This window comes from Cebidichthys violaceus, unplaced genomic scaffold (genome assembly GCF_023349555.1).
Source record: "Cebidichthys violaceus isolate CVI_PGR_0920_01 unplaced genomic scaffold, fCebVio1.0.p SCAF_7, whole genome shotgun sequence".
NCBI lineage: Eukaryota > Metazoa > Chordata > Actinopteri > Perciformes > Stichaeidae > Cebidichthys > Cebidichthys violaceus.
The window spans coordinates 1,001,002-1,017,548 of NW_027176927.1; the positions used below are offsets into that span (position 1 = coordinate 1,001,002).

The window sequence follows — 16,547 nt, forward strand, 5'->3', positions numbered from 1 at the left end:
AGCAACACAAGTACAGACAGACTGTCCATGATGATAGAATACAACAAAAAAACAAGGAAAGAATAGATAGAATACTATAGAATAACGCAGAGATGAAAGGGGATTGGAGAGGTGGTGGAGTACAATTCAAATGCAAAAAAACTTCTTTGTCCTAATCTCCATCTTTTGGGGTAAGTCAGCAAAAAATCTCCACACTAAGCTCCACCTTTAAAACCAAAGACAGCTCAAAGGGATGTGCTATTCCCAACTTTGATTGTTTTTCTTAAGGCTACAGTGATTACACTCCTGCAATTATTTTCATTATTGATTCATCTTCTTGTTTTTTTTTTAATAAGTCAATTCATCGTTTAGTCTATAAATGGTGGAGAAATAGTGATAAATGCTAATCGCACTTTCCCCAGAGCCCCAGGTGACATGTTGAAAACGCTTGTTATGACCAGAGGATATTCAATTTAAAATGATATGAAACAGAACAAAACAGAAAACCAGAGAATGTTTGACATGTACTTGATAAATTATGAAAATAATAGTTTTGTTATTAATTCATTGTGGCAGCAAATCCTTTGGTTCAACAATCATGTCTGTATTTTTTTTTTTCCATCTTTAAACTCATCAGTGTGTGACACACACACACACACACACACACACACACACACACACACACACACACACACACACACACACACACTCTCACCCGCTAACAACAAACACATACATGCACTGTGATGTTGTGATTGGGAGAGCTGGTGTCAGCTGGGAATATGAGTCAGGTAGTATGACTTCATAGCTTTTTACAGGGGTATTAGGTCATCTCTCTCACACCCCCCCCCCCCCCCCCCCCCCCCCCCCCCCTCCCTCCCTCCCCTCCCCCCCCCCCCCCCCCCCCCCCCCCCTCTAATCACATTGATGCTGTGCAGCCAGTGACACGCCTAGTGATGAGTAAGGCTCACCTCACCGCTCGCTTCCCGCACGGCGGTGATCTCACACACGACACAGAGAGCTTTGAAGAGTCCCGCTCGGTCATCTCATTCTAATCCTGGCGTTCCTTGTCTCATGTTGCAGACGACGTTGTCAGTTGATTTAGATCTGGCTTTCATTGCACGCAGTGAAAGTCTACTTTTAAAAAAAAAAAAAAAAAAAAAAAAAAATCTGCACATTAATGCTGTTGATGATTTATGGTGGCTTCTTAGAGATAAACTCTCACACCTGATTGCACACGACGCAGCTTTAATGCACTTTAAGATTTCGTGTTTTTTTTTTTACATCGGATAGGAGACAAAATGCAAAGTAGATGCATTAAAGCCATTTATGTCCTTGTCAGACATGCATCATCAGTGATGGAAAGTAATTGAGTACATTTACACGAGTACAGTTGTGCAGTTTTAGACAAACCTGATTTAATGCCGCCTGATAGCAGTGGAGGAAAGTAACTAAAAACATTACGCAAGTGTTGCGCAGTACAATCCTGAGATATTTGTACTTTACTTGAGTATTTTTCATGTAATGCTTCTTTTTTTTACCTCTACTCCACAGCATTTACCTTGCACACATATATCATTAGTTTAAAGAATATGACACATGTTGCTACCCAACGATATGTAAATCTGTTAAAATGATCTCCACTGTCACCAACTACAACGTATATCATATTAGCGCACACTTCAAGGGCCATTATGCCCTTTCTGAGTACTTCTGACACTTTAAGTACATTTAGCCTTATATTGTATTTACTTTAGTGATATGTTGAACAGCCGATGTTTTACATTGTGCTACTTTCACTTAGTGTAAGTGAAGGACTTGAGTACTTCATCACTGTTCAGTACTTCACCTCCATTACATTTCAGAGGGACGTTTTGTGCTTTTTACCATCTATCTGGAGGCTATATTTAACAGTTGCTTTGCAGATTAACATAAAAAAAACCGTACAAAATCTTGTCCAACACTGTATGAAGTAAAAAAAAAAAAGGCTCTCTTGTGTTGTTTTTAATGCTTTGTGGTGACAATTTTGTAAGAAAAGGGTCTTTCAGTGTGACGTGTAATGGGTTATAATATACATATGTTGTACTTTTTTCCCAGTGTTTTACTTATTGAACACATCGTAGTCTGAAGGCAAAGGTCAATTTCTCCATACAGATTATTTCCTTTACAATTGCACTCCGTCAAATCCTTTGTTGGGGAGTGATGTGATGGCTTTCTTGTAGTATTTTAAAGAGATATTCATCTTGAGCCAGGACTGACTGTGACAATAGAGCAATCGATGTATATTCCAAACAGCTTCATTATTTCCTAAGTAATATTTTGCCAATATGAAAAGATAAAAGGCCAGAAAATATGAAAATGGTCAGACTTTTTTTTTTTAACCACACTGACTCCAGTATTCATCCTGCCACTGATTACTACTTTGAATGAATGTAACTAAAGTTAATTGAATCAAATCAAGCTCACTAAATAAATAGAATTAGCTGCAGCTTGACCAGCTACAACATCAAAGTACTGATAATGATAATCAAAAGTTTTATATCTATGATCTCAAAGGCTCAATTTAGCACAATGAGTGCTCTCTGTCTGGGTACTTTAAGTGCATTTTGCTGACAGTAATTTATATTTGAATGTTGTACTTTTGTTTGTATGGAAGCATTTTAAAAGCGTGGTGTTGAGTTTATTTAAAGGGTCTGAGTACTTCTTGGAGATCGGTCTTTTGGACCACACCGTTATTGTTAATATTCCTAAAATGTCAGAAACATGTTTACTGCGACAACTGCTACTGTCGCTCTCAATCTACGCTTCGTGTGTTTGGTCGTCCAAAAGGGACGTTGTGAACCATGGCATCAACACATGTGAACATCTTTGTTAGGTGGGTTATGCAAATGAGGACAAGCTAATACTGTCCTGAAGGTGCACCTCTAGTACCAGAGTGGGGCCACAATCACAGCACATTCTCTGATGCCTCCAAGTGACCCACCGTGCTGTTCCATCATTTATGATCATTATGGATGTAAAAAAAACAACCAACATTTACAGCTCAGTAACATAGGCCATGTAAAATTCATGTTCAGCTGTTACATAATGATAAAGCTCTGTAAAATATCTCCAGCAGCACACTTGAGTTGTTTTTAATTTGCGTTTTTTTTATTTTATTTTGTTGTTGTTGTTTGTTTGTGTATGAGTTTGAGTTTGGGATCACAGGGGATTAAACTGACTGCACCCTTCAACTGGGCCATCTGTACAGCTTGATAGTGGCAGTCACGCTGCTGTAGCTGCCTTGAGGAATATAGTTGTATGGCGCTTCCTGGCAGGCGGTTTGATTAAATTATCAATTCAGGTCAGGAGATCAATCATTGCCAAAGTGGGGTCCATGTGAAGCGATCATGGTGTGATAACAGGTATCGGAATCGGGTGTTTAATACACACACAACCCCACTTTTGGTGTGGATCTCTTTGCAACTATAGTGTGGAAACGCAGGAACAGTTACACGACAAATACGTCTCTGAAAGTACAAGAGCCATGTACGTATGTATACATATATATATATATATATATATATATATATATATATATATATATATATATATATATATATATACGTACATGGCTCTTGTACTTTCAGAGACGTATTTGTCGTGTAACTGTTCCTGCGTTGTGTGTGTGTGTGTGTGTGTATGTATGCATATATATATTAATTTACTTTTTTAATAATTTACTTTTTGGTTCACAAACTTGCATTCACCTGCCTTCACTGAAAAATCCCCACCACCAGTTAACCAAAATCTCAACACAACGCGGACCTAAGTGTTAATAGTGGCCGCGAGGTGGCGCGCGTGCAGGCTTGCGTCGTAATTAGCACAGATTGTCAGTCTAATCAAGCGTGTCGATTTGCAGGTGGTTGTCGGCTGCCTGCTTCGCCTCAAAGGAGTTCGCCATCACCGATTTTGTCCCAGAGAAAACCCCGGCCCAGTGGATAACATCATGATTAACTCGACTGTGGACATTTTGAAAGGTCAACAGTGACCGTGGAAAGGAAGGGGGACGTGTTTTAAACGACTGCAGGAAAGAAGCTTCTCCAAGGAGCGACGGTAAGACTGTCGGGTCAATAATATGTCGCAGTGTAGATATCTCTAAACTGGTTTTACGTTGTGTATTTGGGGGCTTTTTTAATAAATTTTTGAAAGGGGACGAGCAGACAGGGTGTTGAACTAACTCGTGAACTAAGTGAGAGATATTACCCACTTAGAGGCATAAGTTTCCATTCAGTGGGTCCGCCGGTGGATGGCGCTTACCATCTGTGGATGACTCGAGGTGACCAAAACGGACGGTAGGGGGCGCCAGAGAGGCGCGGAGTGAACGCGCTGCAGCTTCATTCATCAGGGGACAGACGGACACGCGACACAAGAAGCATTCAGACCCTTTTTACTTTAGCAAAATACAAAAACCACACTGTGGAAGTACTCAACTACAAGTAAGAGACTTTAATGTAAAACCATTTAAGTACTGTTGATACTTTAAGTACTTGAAACGTGAACCTGTCCTTTTTATATAAAAGTTTGAATCATCTGAACGTCACATTTAAGTACAGGTTAGATTTACAGATAATAAAGCCATACGAATATAAACTGTAAAATAACCGGAGACTGGTGCAGAAAATATATGAATATTATGTAATATAATAATACATAGAATAGATGGAAATAGATTTAAAACAAACACATGGAGCCTATTCTACCCATGTTATACCATTGGACGGTTGAATGATTTATATGTAACTGTCAAATGAATACAGCATAAACTCAAATATGTATGTAAAGTACAAGAACTTCAGAGTTGTACTACAGTACTGAGGTAAATATGACTCTTGTGTTTGTATTTGATTGTTCAGCACTGTAACATCACACACATGTGAAGGCTGAACACACAGTGTTTGAGGATTATTCGGCCTGGATGAGGACTCTGCTAACAGTTTCCTTAGTTTCCTCCTGGGACAGTCACTTCCGCGTGTTGCTGATGGAAGTCATGAGAAGAGTCTCTGATCTTTCCTCCGTCATGGGTTGTATCTGTTTAGACGACAACGCATTGTGTTGTCTGTCTCAGCAATATTTAGTCAAACATTATGAAAACTATAACAATGCATTTACATAAGAGTGAAGGCTGCCATGATCACGTTGAGAATAATTTGCATGGTAAGCAAAGTAACAATGGTTTGACGTTATACATGCAGAAATAGAATATTAAACAAATATTTAGCTTTACTTTGAAAAGCAAACTAGCAGAATTCTGAAGAACAGGCACTTGTGCGTTGGACAGAGATATGCCATATCTGAGTCTTTTATCAATGAATACTGCACTTTGTGTGAACAATGGACTCTTGCGCAGCAGCTATAACAAAGTGAGAGACTGCTTTACAATTACAGCTGCTGAGGTTCAAAGAGCACTCGAGGACAGTTTACTGAGAAACTGACTGCGCTGGTTTGTCAAATGAAAGATGAATGCCTCTGTGACCTGTTGCTTTGTTTCACAACGATATCTGAAAAGTAATCCAGACACGAGCTATACGCTCGTCTGTGCAGGAAAAGGAGAAATGGTTTTAGAGGATGACAAAGAGGAAGTGTTCCTCAGGTTAGGACCACTCCAAATATCTTTGCCATTACTCCTTTTCTCCCACGTGAGCAGAGTCAGTGACTCATAATGGAGAAATCAAACCTCTAGATTGCACAACGGCCCTGCCTTGTTTTTTTTATTGCTGCCCGCTTGGAATGCTGTGAGGGCAGAGACAGACAGACAGACAGAGGGGGAGAGAGAGAGAGAGAGAGAGAGAGAGAGAGAGAGAGAGAGAGAGAGAGAGAGAGAGAGAGAGAGAGAGAGAGAGACACACACGGACAGAGGGAGAGACAGACAGAGGGGGGGAGAGAGAGACACACACACACACACACACACACACACACACACACACACACACACACACACACACACACACACACACACACACACACAGAGAGACAGACACGTGAGGAATGAAATGCGTCAGGAAGGCTCTGCTGACATGCTGTTCGCTACCTGTCCTGAATCGTGAGTTGCATCACAGTCTGTCATGCCTGCTCCTGTCTTCCCACTTGATGAGTGCATCTGGCACTCAGACTGTCAGACAGGCGGCTGGAGACTTGAGAGCATCGGTAGTAGTTTAACTTTAATTTAACGCATTTTATAGTTAAAGCAGCATCCAAAAAAAAAATCTTAAAGCAGAGAGCCAGCAGTCGGAAATGCATCACTGCAATTTTTTGGGGAAAATTGAGAGCTGAATCGATTAGTTGGACAGTGGGCAATGAATCAGCAGCTATTTATTATAATTGATTCATCGTTTGGCATTTTGCTTGAAACGTGAGTCCAGCTGCTACCAGCTTCTTAAAGCTACTATAAGGAACTTTTATTTTGTGTTGATTTCGGCGGCCCCCTGTGGACGAAAGTAGTGGAGTTTCCGAGCACTGGAGTCTCTTTTAGAAAAACTTAACTTTACTGAAGCAGGCATCTGACAGTCTGCTACGCTTAGTACTGCTTCTGGTCCTCCCCCCCACCCCCCCCCCGTCTCCAGCGGAGCAGCGAGGCGAAGCTCTGCTCCTGGCCGGAGGAGGAGATGCTTCTCCTGTGTAGCTGAGCGCTCTTCCTCCCACCAGAGCTTCCTCCTGCAGGTCAGAGGCTGCAGAGAAGCCGGGTCTGGATCTGGGTCTGTCTTCGGCGGGCTGGTCGCTGCTGAAGGGCCCTGCTGGAGCCTGAGCTGAGGGAGTTAATGGTGAACCTGCATGATTTCAGTTATTTCAGAATAACTATATACGAAGAGCCAATCTTCTCGCTGGTGATCTCACTTATTTATGGAGAGCATATAGAGGCATCAGTGTTTCATAACCAGTACGCAATTCCAAACAGTAGCTTTAAAGCTTAGGTAGGCAGTTTTTGGAGAGAAAAAAAACACTGCATAATTGAAATTAAAGCCCACCTCCTGCAGCCCTCCGCTCTCTGACTTAAGCACAAGAATATGCACACGCTTTATACAGTAACCTGTACGAGTACACATCATCCATTTTAAACATCATCCCGTTGGTGATTGTGATCCTGATGTTGTTATATAGCGGCAGTTCTGTGAGAATTATCTGTTTACTTCTCAAACCTGCCTGTGAAGCCCTTTGAGAATACACACTGTGCTTCCATGAACATGAACTTGAATTAGTCGCTGCCGTGAGCCTTTTGCTGCCGTTAGCAGAAGGCTAAACTATTAGCATCATCTTCTCTCCATCTCTGAGACGCTTCAGACATGTTTTATTTCTTTTACTGCCTCTCTTTACTGACTCTCTTTTTTTGGGGTTGCTTTGTAGTGCAGGCAGATGTTGCCAATGTTGTTAGAGCAACTTTTTCTGCAGACTTTCCCCAAAGGGACGTGTTTGAGCGTTTGTGTTTTGCAGAACAGTCAATAGGAGCGTCCTCTCTCTGAAATGACGTGCGACTCTCTCGTCGCAGGCTAGGTTTTCTGAAGCCTGACAACCGAGAGGTGCAGAGGTCTAGTTTCCTCTGAGACAAATGAATCACAATACACTGAAAGGTTATTATGGAATTTATGCCCAATAACGTGAAAACAACTGGCTACACCAGCGTTGTTTTTAAACATTTTGGACAATTTTTTTTTTATTAAATTGATCATGCGTTGCTGCCCTAGAAAAGTTTTTGTGTCATTAATCCCTTTTATGGTAAACCAAATGTTTTTAGCACTTAAAATGTTTTGCTCGCTTAGTCCCTTCTTGATGAAGAAGCGGATTAAATACATTTGTGTATTCAAATACTAATAAGCAGAGTTTTAAAACTATGAGTTAATTATTGATCAACCACCGTCACATTTGCTTTGTATTCTGGGAGTCAATTATCACCTTCCTGCTTCAAGGATCTAGCGTGCTTCTTCCCTGAACATTCCCGTTTCAACGTGATAGTTTGTGATACGATTTGATTATTGTTGAGACACACACACACACACACACACACACACACACACACACACACACACACACACACACACACACACACACACACACACACACACACACACACACACACACAGAGCACAAGGAAAGGCCAACATGTTTGGAGAGTAGTGGAAAAGCTTGTTGAAGAGAGATGTTTGTGGTGCCAGTCAGGCATTCTTGTTTTAGTGATGCTTCCATGGAAACACAAAAACTTCAAAATGGAAAGAAAGAAAGAAAGAAAGAAAGAAAGAAAGAAAGGGGTGTAGAGAGGAGGAGGTGAACAAGTGAGCTGTTTGTATAGGGATGTGTGACTCAGAGAGGCAGCTTCAGAGGCTGACGGCTCCTTTCCACTGGAAGGCCACGGTGAAGCCAGGATACTCCCTTTGCCACTGGGCCGGCCCCATGCCCAAAAACAGAGACGCTGTCTTGCCCCTTGTTTAACCACACGGACACACACACACACACGGACACACACACACACACACACACACACACACACACACACACACACACACACACACACACACACACACACACACACACACACACACACACACACACACACACACACACACACGCATGCTAACGAATAGACTAACCTCCATTTCCATGGTGAGGAGATGCATATACACACAGACACGCACGCAGAAAACGTCTTTTCCCCCTGCATTGATTGGACCTGTGACTCCATTAACTCCACCCAGAGGAAATAAATATAAGACCAGAATCAAGTTGGTGTTGGAGTGTCAGACCTTTTGGACTTTCAAGATGACATGTGGCAGTTATCCTATGACCCGCTGGGATTATGATACCAAAGATTTGTGGATTTTATCCTCTTTGGATTCAGTGGACGAGCTTGTCGTCGGGTTGGTGCCCTGCCATGGACAACACGACGCCGCTGTGAGGAGATTAATGAGTTCCATGTACTCTGGATTTGTTTGACGGCCTCGCGATGTTGTGTGTGTGCCGAGGTCGTCTCTTTTCTTTTTTGCTCGGATGTCACAGCTGTTTGTTTTGTTATTGTTTTTTTGTTTTGTTTTTTTAAAAACCAGAAATGTGGGCAAAGAATGCATTCTTCATAGCAGCAGGGAGGAGCAGGGTGAGATCCGCACATTCACACGCTTTCACCCACCCGGGAGCTGTTCAGCGTCGCCTGCGTCGCTGCGTTTTATTGACAGACCACTTGCACCAGTCGCTGAGGTCAGTGTGTCTGCGGGGGCTCTGTCTGAGTGAAATGAGAAAGGAAAAGATAGGGAGAGATAAAGCTCAGCAGCTCTGTGTGTGTGTGTGTGTGTGTGTGTGTGTGTGTGTGTGTGTGTGTGTGTGTGTACACAGACTGTCTGGGCTGACTCCTCCTCGCAGCCCCACCCTCCCCTCTCATGCGCTCCCGCCCCCTCTCTCCCTCTCCAGCAGTAGGTACATGTGCGGTGAGCGACAGCTAGGAGAGCAGTTCAGGGCACGAGCCAAAGGCACACACACCCACTAGCGGAGAGCAAGACTGCATTATTCAACGGATCCTCTTCTCTACGCTCCTCTGGGGTATGGCAGCTCACACACACACTCACACACACACACACACACACACACAAGCCAGCAGACAAACTTCTAGAAAGGTCCTGTACTCTCACTTTTAGTCCCTTCAGCAGGCTGAAGTCGAGAGGTTCCCACACAGCCGAGGTAAGGTTCAGAGAGTGCGCTCAGATTTCTGTCTCCCTGTGAGACTTTCTGTTTGTTCAACTGGTCGTGCGACTACTGTGCTCATAATATAGTGCTTGTTTAACTTCAGTCAGCTCAGTTGGTGTAATTTAGTCAGGGAGCGGTGTGGAGTAACTTTGAAAGTCGCAGCTCATTTCACTGCCTGCTGTTACAGGAGAGTGGACCACCAGACACCACCTGTTAACGCTCACTGCATTTTGGGAGCCTAAGTGGATGCTTCATTTATTCAGAATTAGGCCGGAGAGCACTTGTGAGTGTATGGGTTTGCTCCTGTGGGCGTGTGCACGCTTCGTGGGCGTGTGCACGCTTCATGTGCACGCATGCGATGTGTGCGCCAACCCACCCACATGGGCGGGCACGTCCTTGTGTGCACTTTTGGTAATGGGCGGTGGAGGGTCCACCCACTGCTGAATTAAATTGGAGTCGTCTCCCCGCCGTTTGGGTCGTGAGCGGGAAATAAGATGCTGTTTTTTTTGAAGTCACACCTGTACAGCCACAGGTGCAGTTGATAACAACACTGATACATCTATGAAAGTTGTTGAAGGCCTCATTTATAATCGCTGCATTACATTTGCAATTTTGGTCCGTTGAAGATTTCAAAGAGGTTGATTTTAATTTTCAGATATTCCACTGCTCTCTTTTATTCGTTCTTCTTGTCAGCACACATCTGTAGCGGGTCCATGTCCTTATTGGGGCATCTTGCAGCATTTGTTGATGTTATGAGTCAACACTTTGGTATTACCCTAGTTGTAAGTAGTTGTGGGCGAGAGGATCACTGCACAACATGCCGTCCGTGGAAGTAATTAGAAGCTTCTTTTTTTTGTGGTTTCTCTCCATTTTCCCAAAAAGTCTGTGGAGAGCAGAGGAGGAGGGAAATGTTTTCATTTATTTTGTTGTCCCTTGCTACGGCTGCATATTTTAGGAGTAATTATAAATGTGTTTTAATTGCCGTGTGTGTGTGTGTGTGTGTGTGTGTGTGTGTGTGTGTGTGTGTGTGTGTGTGTGTGTGTGTGTGTGTGTGTGTGTGTGTGTGTGTGTGTGTGTGTGTGTGTGTGTGTGTACGGGTTGATGTTCGTGGGAAATATGTTTGCTCAGGAGTGAATTGCATAAAGTGGCTTAACTGCTCCTGCAACAATTTAAGGGAGCTGGAGGAGATGACTTCGAGGCGTGTTACACAAAATGCTGGTGTGAATAAGGGATGTTAGCAGGAAAACTGTAGCGCCGTCTTTTATAAAACAAGAGAGGGTTTGTAATCTGAACTCCTAAAAGAACCAAGAAAAACAGATCACATTCCTGCTCTGCCCACTGCTTTTAACACCAACTGAAATACTGTAGAGGGATAGGTGTTTAATGAAGTTTTATAGACGCGCTCACTGGCTGTGGAAAAAGGATCCTGGAATATATTCTCATGCAGATCTGTGAGCAGACCCAGCACCGCAGGCGGGCTGCCCAGACAAGGTTGCGTAAGAGTGGAACATTTCTTCAGAATAAACTCCATTAAAGTTTAACGTGTGATTCAACCCATGATTTGGTGCACTGCGTTTGCAGAGAATGAAGCTCAGATGCTGTAGTTTTCATTAACTCTTCTTATCTCACCCTCCTCCCCCACAGCCAGTGACTCACCCCCCCTGTCTGCACCTCTTGCTGAGCCATTATTACCATGGAAACCCCGAGCCAGAAACGCACCGGCCGCGGTGCCACCACCTCCCCGGCCCGCATCACCAGGCTGCAGGAGAAGGAGGACCTGTGCAACCTCAACGACCGGCTGGCCGTCTACATCGACAAGGTGCGCTCCCTGGAGTCGGAGAACGCCGGACTGCGCATGCGCATCACCGAGTCGGAGTCCTCGGTCACCCGCGACGTGTCGGGCATGAAGGCCGCCTATGAGGCCGAGCTGGCCGACGCCCGCAAGACGCTGGACCAGGTGGCCAAGGAGCGAGCGCGCATGCAGCTGGAGCTGAGCAAGCTGAAGGAGGACCACAAGGAGCTCAAAGCCAGGTAGGAGGAGCTTGTGAGGGGTGGAGCTTGAGAGGGAGTGGCTTTCTTACGACACACATGGTACAGGTTATCATAGTTGTTTTATATGATCGTATATTATAGGCATCCCTCTGAACACGTTGTTTCTCTTAATGCATTGTTAAATGCTTTGGAATAAAACAGACTTTCAAAGTCAGCAGAACCACCTGGAGCCATCCAGAGATCCGTCTAGTGTCTTTCTAGTGTCGCAGGATTGATGATGTAACATTTGTTTGCTGTTTTCTGGTTCCTGGCAACCGATCCCACAGTAACTCAGGAACATTCCTGTGGCTCTGATGCATGAGATTAATATGCTTTTCACATTGTAGGCCAGTAATGTTTACTTCGTCTCGCAGACGAAAAAGGTAATTCAGATAATTAGTTTATTTGGAGAACAGAATTAAGCCACAAAGGCCAGATGAGAATACATTCCATGTGACATGATTTATGTATCATGTCCCTGTATTTGTGCAGGTTTGCTCTTGCATCTGTTTTAAAATGCTCCGTTTCAGCTCAAAATATTTCCTCATAGTGTTTACGACGGCGCTGCAGCCAAAGTTCAAGCTGAACATGTCGATCGGAATGTTGTGATTTTTTTCCTTTCTGATGTATTGCCTCTTGTTCACACCTGGTATTCAGAAGGACTGAGGTGGTGCAACACCCTAATTGTCTACCAGGAATGCACAGACCGTTCAGCCATAGCAAACAGCAGTACTGTCGACGGCATTCCTGGTGGTTGCGTTAGTATGACTCGTCCGTTGGCAAGCACAGTCGTGTCACATTTAGCCCCGGGGATGTTCCAAATGACAAACCTCCAGCCAGGCGGGCTGCACCTTAAACACACAGAAGGACGCTTTAGTCATCGGGATCGCTGTCCTGATGACAAAATGTCTTTCATCACAGTGTTTGACACAACTCGGCTGCATGAAGCTCCATGTGATGACAAGGCACAGCTTAGAATTCAGATCTGGGGAAAGTTCACTTCAAAATCAAAAATACATATTTTTTGTTGCCTAGTTTTGAAGATATCAGCCGTAGAGATGTTTGCCTTCTCTCAAATATAATGGAACTATATGGCACCAAAAAGAAAAGTTTAATGTCAGAACTATGTTCGAAAGAAAATAGTTCCTACATGACAGTGCTCCCAACAAGGTCTGTGGATTATCTTGAGTAACCAGGTCATGCTTTCTGCAAAGCGACATTGCTGTTGAGTTTGTCAAATGGGTGCCATCTAGTCCCATTATATTGCAGAAGAGGCAGACATTTCTACAGCCGATATCTCACACCAAAACAAATCTAGATTCATAAATGGCACTACAGGTTAGAGGAAAAATATGTATTTTTGATTACGGGGAGAAGGAAAGTCCCATAGAAAGTGACCTGCTAACTTAGCACTGAAGGTTGGTGTGGAGGGTAGTAGATGATTAACTTCTGTTCTTTACCTTTTGAGTCACGTTCTGTATCTCAGTGTGCTGTTAGCAGCGGCTTGGCAGAGCTGGTTGCCGGTGTTTCCCTTTCAGCCGATCAGGCCGCTGCAGTAGGCCTCAGCCAGCGGTGGCTGTCGAGGAATGTGTCAACGTCACGACAAAGTGCACCTCGGGTCTGAGGGCTCTGAGAAAATGAAAGTATACCAAATGGAAAGTATTTGTACTCCCCCAGTACATTTCCTCACATGTCAGACATCATGTGCTCCTTTACAGTCTGCATTTTGTGAGAGTGACGGAATAAAGAGATGCAGCAAATGCCTTTTTTATAGTAATGTTACAACCCGGCTCAAAGACCAATAAACAAACTCCATTTCAACAAGGCATATTTTCAGCAGGGAGTCCTTTCCCCCCATGAAGCACTATTGTGTTACCTTTACAGAGTTGACATTATTATTGAATGTGAGCGGTGAAGCACATGGAGCAAAACTCAGAGGGTATGGCTCAGCTTAACGTGTGGAAAGATGAATATAAATGTAAAAATTCAGCAGGAAATGTGCCTCTTTTTTTTTAAAGTGGCTCCTGTGTGTCGTCCCAAGCTCATCAATCTATGCTTTGTACATTTGCACATGCTGTGCTACAGGTGGATGAGGATGTTGACTTTGTTGTGCGCTCTGGATAAAAGACTGTGTGTGTGTGTGTGTGTGTGTGTGTGTGTGTTCTCTCTCAACGTGATGAGAGAACAGTATTATTGAATATCCCCCCCCCCCTCCCATGCCTTTGTGCTCCTTGCTACTCTCCAGCTACTTGGCAAGAGAAGCACCAACGGCTCCCCCAGCAGTATTGTTTTCTAAAGGAAGCAGATCTCTTGACTCATGTGTGGTGGAAAAGTATCCCTGGATCCAGCCCGGGCCGGCTTTATCTGCTCCACTCCAGTAGTGTTTGGTGTTGGGTTGCCATGGAGCTCTGAGATTCTTGGCTGGGCCGTGTGACGGGGTGGGTGACTCAGAGGGTTTTTCATGGCCTCTGGAATGGGCTGACTGCTGACTCTCTGTAACGGGAAGTCGGGCTTTATTAATACACACGGTGACGGGCTGCTTTGACGGGCAACGCTGAGCCGAGCCGACGGTGGCGACGGCAGCAGGCCGGAAGCGGACGTCTCTACGCCTCGCAATGTGTTGATTTTGTGTTGGGTGCCCTTCGTTATCCCCCTCGTGTTAGACAGAACACACAGCAACAGGTGGGGCTGTCACGCCACTTCAGTTGACTGGACACACCTGTTTAGCCCAAAGGCGTGACACTGCGTCTCTTCACGCGCGTCTTTGTATGCATAACTACTACTGGGAACACATGCTGCTGCCCCCCCATTCCCTCCTGAGGCAAAACCTCAAGCTGCTGGGCCACAATGCCACCCATTCTCCCTGCAGCACTATTTGACTGGTAAATAATTGAGAACAGTAAAAGGAAGAAGCACATAACTTGGCAGAAGCAGGTGTGCGTGGAATGTGGTGCAGTAAGTCTAAAGCTGTGAGCCGGGTCAGAAAACACTAAACATGAGCCCCCGAGCTACAGAACTCAAGACCTCGTTCAGTCGTCTCTCCTTTAAGACTGAAATAGTGCGTCTGCTGGTGTCTCGTGCCCGCTCTAATCTCCAGCTGCGCCGCTGGCTATGAAACATTGTGTGTGTGTGTGTGTGTGTGTGTGTGTGTGTGTGTGTGTGTGTGTGTGTGTGTGTGTGTGTGTGTGTGTGTGTGTGTGTGTGTGTGTGTGTGTGTGTGTGTGTGTGTGTGTGTGTGTGTGTGTGGAGAGGGGGTGGGGGGGGAAACCGGCTCATCGGTGTCACTGTCAGGACTTGTTCTCTACATCCTTCGTTAACGTTCCACCCAGGCAGACTAGAGTAGGGAGTGTTTACAACAAACGTGTGTATTTCCTGAAACAATTCAACAGAAAATGTTTCTGCTTCTTTTTCGATAATCTTTTTCTTATTAGGAAATGGTTTAAATTCGCTGCCTCCAGCGTCTCAAATGTAAACATTAGCTGGTTTTCCTTGTGATCTATGGTGTTAAAGTAAATATGTTTGGCAAACCATATGTCAACTTAATTTCTGATCTAATCAAGAGATCAATGATTTAATTAGTTTGTTACTTGCAGCTGTAACTAATGTTGATGTGGTATTATTTGTGCCTTGCATGTGTCTTTATTCCTGCTTTGTGTCTTTATTACAGCTCCTTTTTTTTTTTTTTTTTTTTTTTTGGTCAAAGTCTGACAGATATTTAACTGTAAAAGTTGAAGAGTAAACAGCCGAACCCTGTGCTGGATCAGACCTGCTTTGAATGCATAAGAGCAGGGATTTAGCGCGGCTGCGTCGGCCCCACCTGTTGGCACAGTGTGGTTCAGGGTTCAGGGTGTGGCTGCAGGTAGACGGAGCTCGCAGACATTTGTTTGCTGCCAGACCGTTGGAACAATGCTTTTTTTTTCTTCTTTTTTTTTTTGTAAATTGGTAAAATAAGTGCTGCAGTAGACATGACGTGGTAGAACGTGTCCAGGCGCAGCAAGAACTGAAACGTGGTGCTGAAACGTTGAAGCCAGCTATCAGAGAACACAGCAGGAAGTGCTCTTATCTTACAGCACTATTCCCATTTCCTTTCTGTTGAGTATGACTCGTGTGTTTATCGTTGCTTATAACCATCCCACAATTCTCTTTTATTATCATCCCGTGACCTATTTCCAAAGTAGTTGTAAAGTTGTATTCTGACCTTTTACCTTGTTTCTATGTGTTTGTATTGTGCTCTCTGAGCTACACGGTAGGCCCAGGCGTTCATGATACAAAGGAAACCGACCTCACACTCACTAAGCAACGCGCTCAATGTGACAAACAAAAGCTTTTTAATATCCAGCCAACCTTCCTCCTGGTGAGGACAGAAAGGAAGTAAAACAAGGGAGAGCGTGACGGAGCGGTGGCAGAGGTGGATGTCATAAGAAGTGGTCTAACATTAGTCATAGTTTGAGTTTCAGTGAGTAAAGTCGATATATTTAACTCGAGGGGAACTTCAAATGCGTCTCTAAGGCGACACATTATACATCCGCGCTATTATGGGGCTACGTTGTGGATAACGGGAGGACTCGAGCTGCTCATGTCAAGCTTGTTGAGATAAAATGTTTGCCTTCAAAGTCTCTTCCTAAGATGGTGCTGCTAATGGTGCTGTTCAGCATATCTAATGTCTTCACTGCTTTTTTTTTTTTATTTTTATTTTCTAAGTGAAGCTTTCTTTCAAAGGTCTCGTGGCAACAGTCACAGCATTATACTGTTTTTAGTTTTCTCAAGTGATTGGGAAAGTACCTCAGACCAAATCTGGTATTTGGTATTTTCTTCCTTTTTTAAAAAAAAAAAAA

The 16,547-nt window shown here is 44.0% G+C and overlaps 1 protein-coding gene across 2 annotated transcripts in view; it reads left to right on the forward strand.

The window, feature by feature from the left end:
* Window positions 1–9,273: 9,273 nt before the first annotated feature.
* LOC137891663 (lamin-A-like) overlaps window positions 9,274–16,547 on the forward strand; it is a 29,063-nt gene continuing 21,789 nt past the window's right edge. The window contains exons 1-2 of one of the 2 annotated variants that reach the window (XM_068736392.1): window positions 9,274–9,537; window positions 11,326–11,712. In XM_068736392.1, coding sequence (XP_068592493.1) covers window positions 11,375–11,712 — 338 coding nt within the window. In that variant the 5' untranslated portion in view covers window positions 9,274–9,537; window positions 11,326–11,374. The other variant, XM_068736393.1, reaches the window with a different exon arrangement.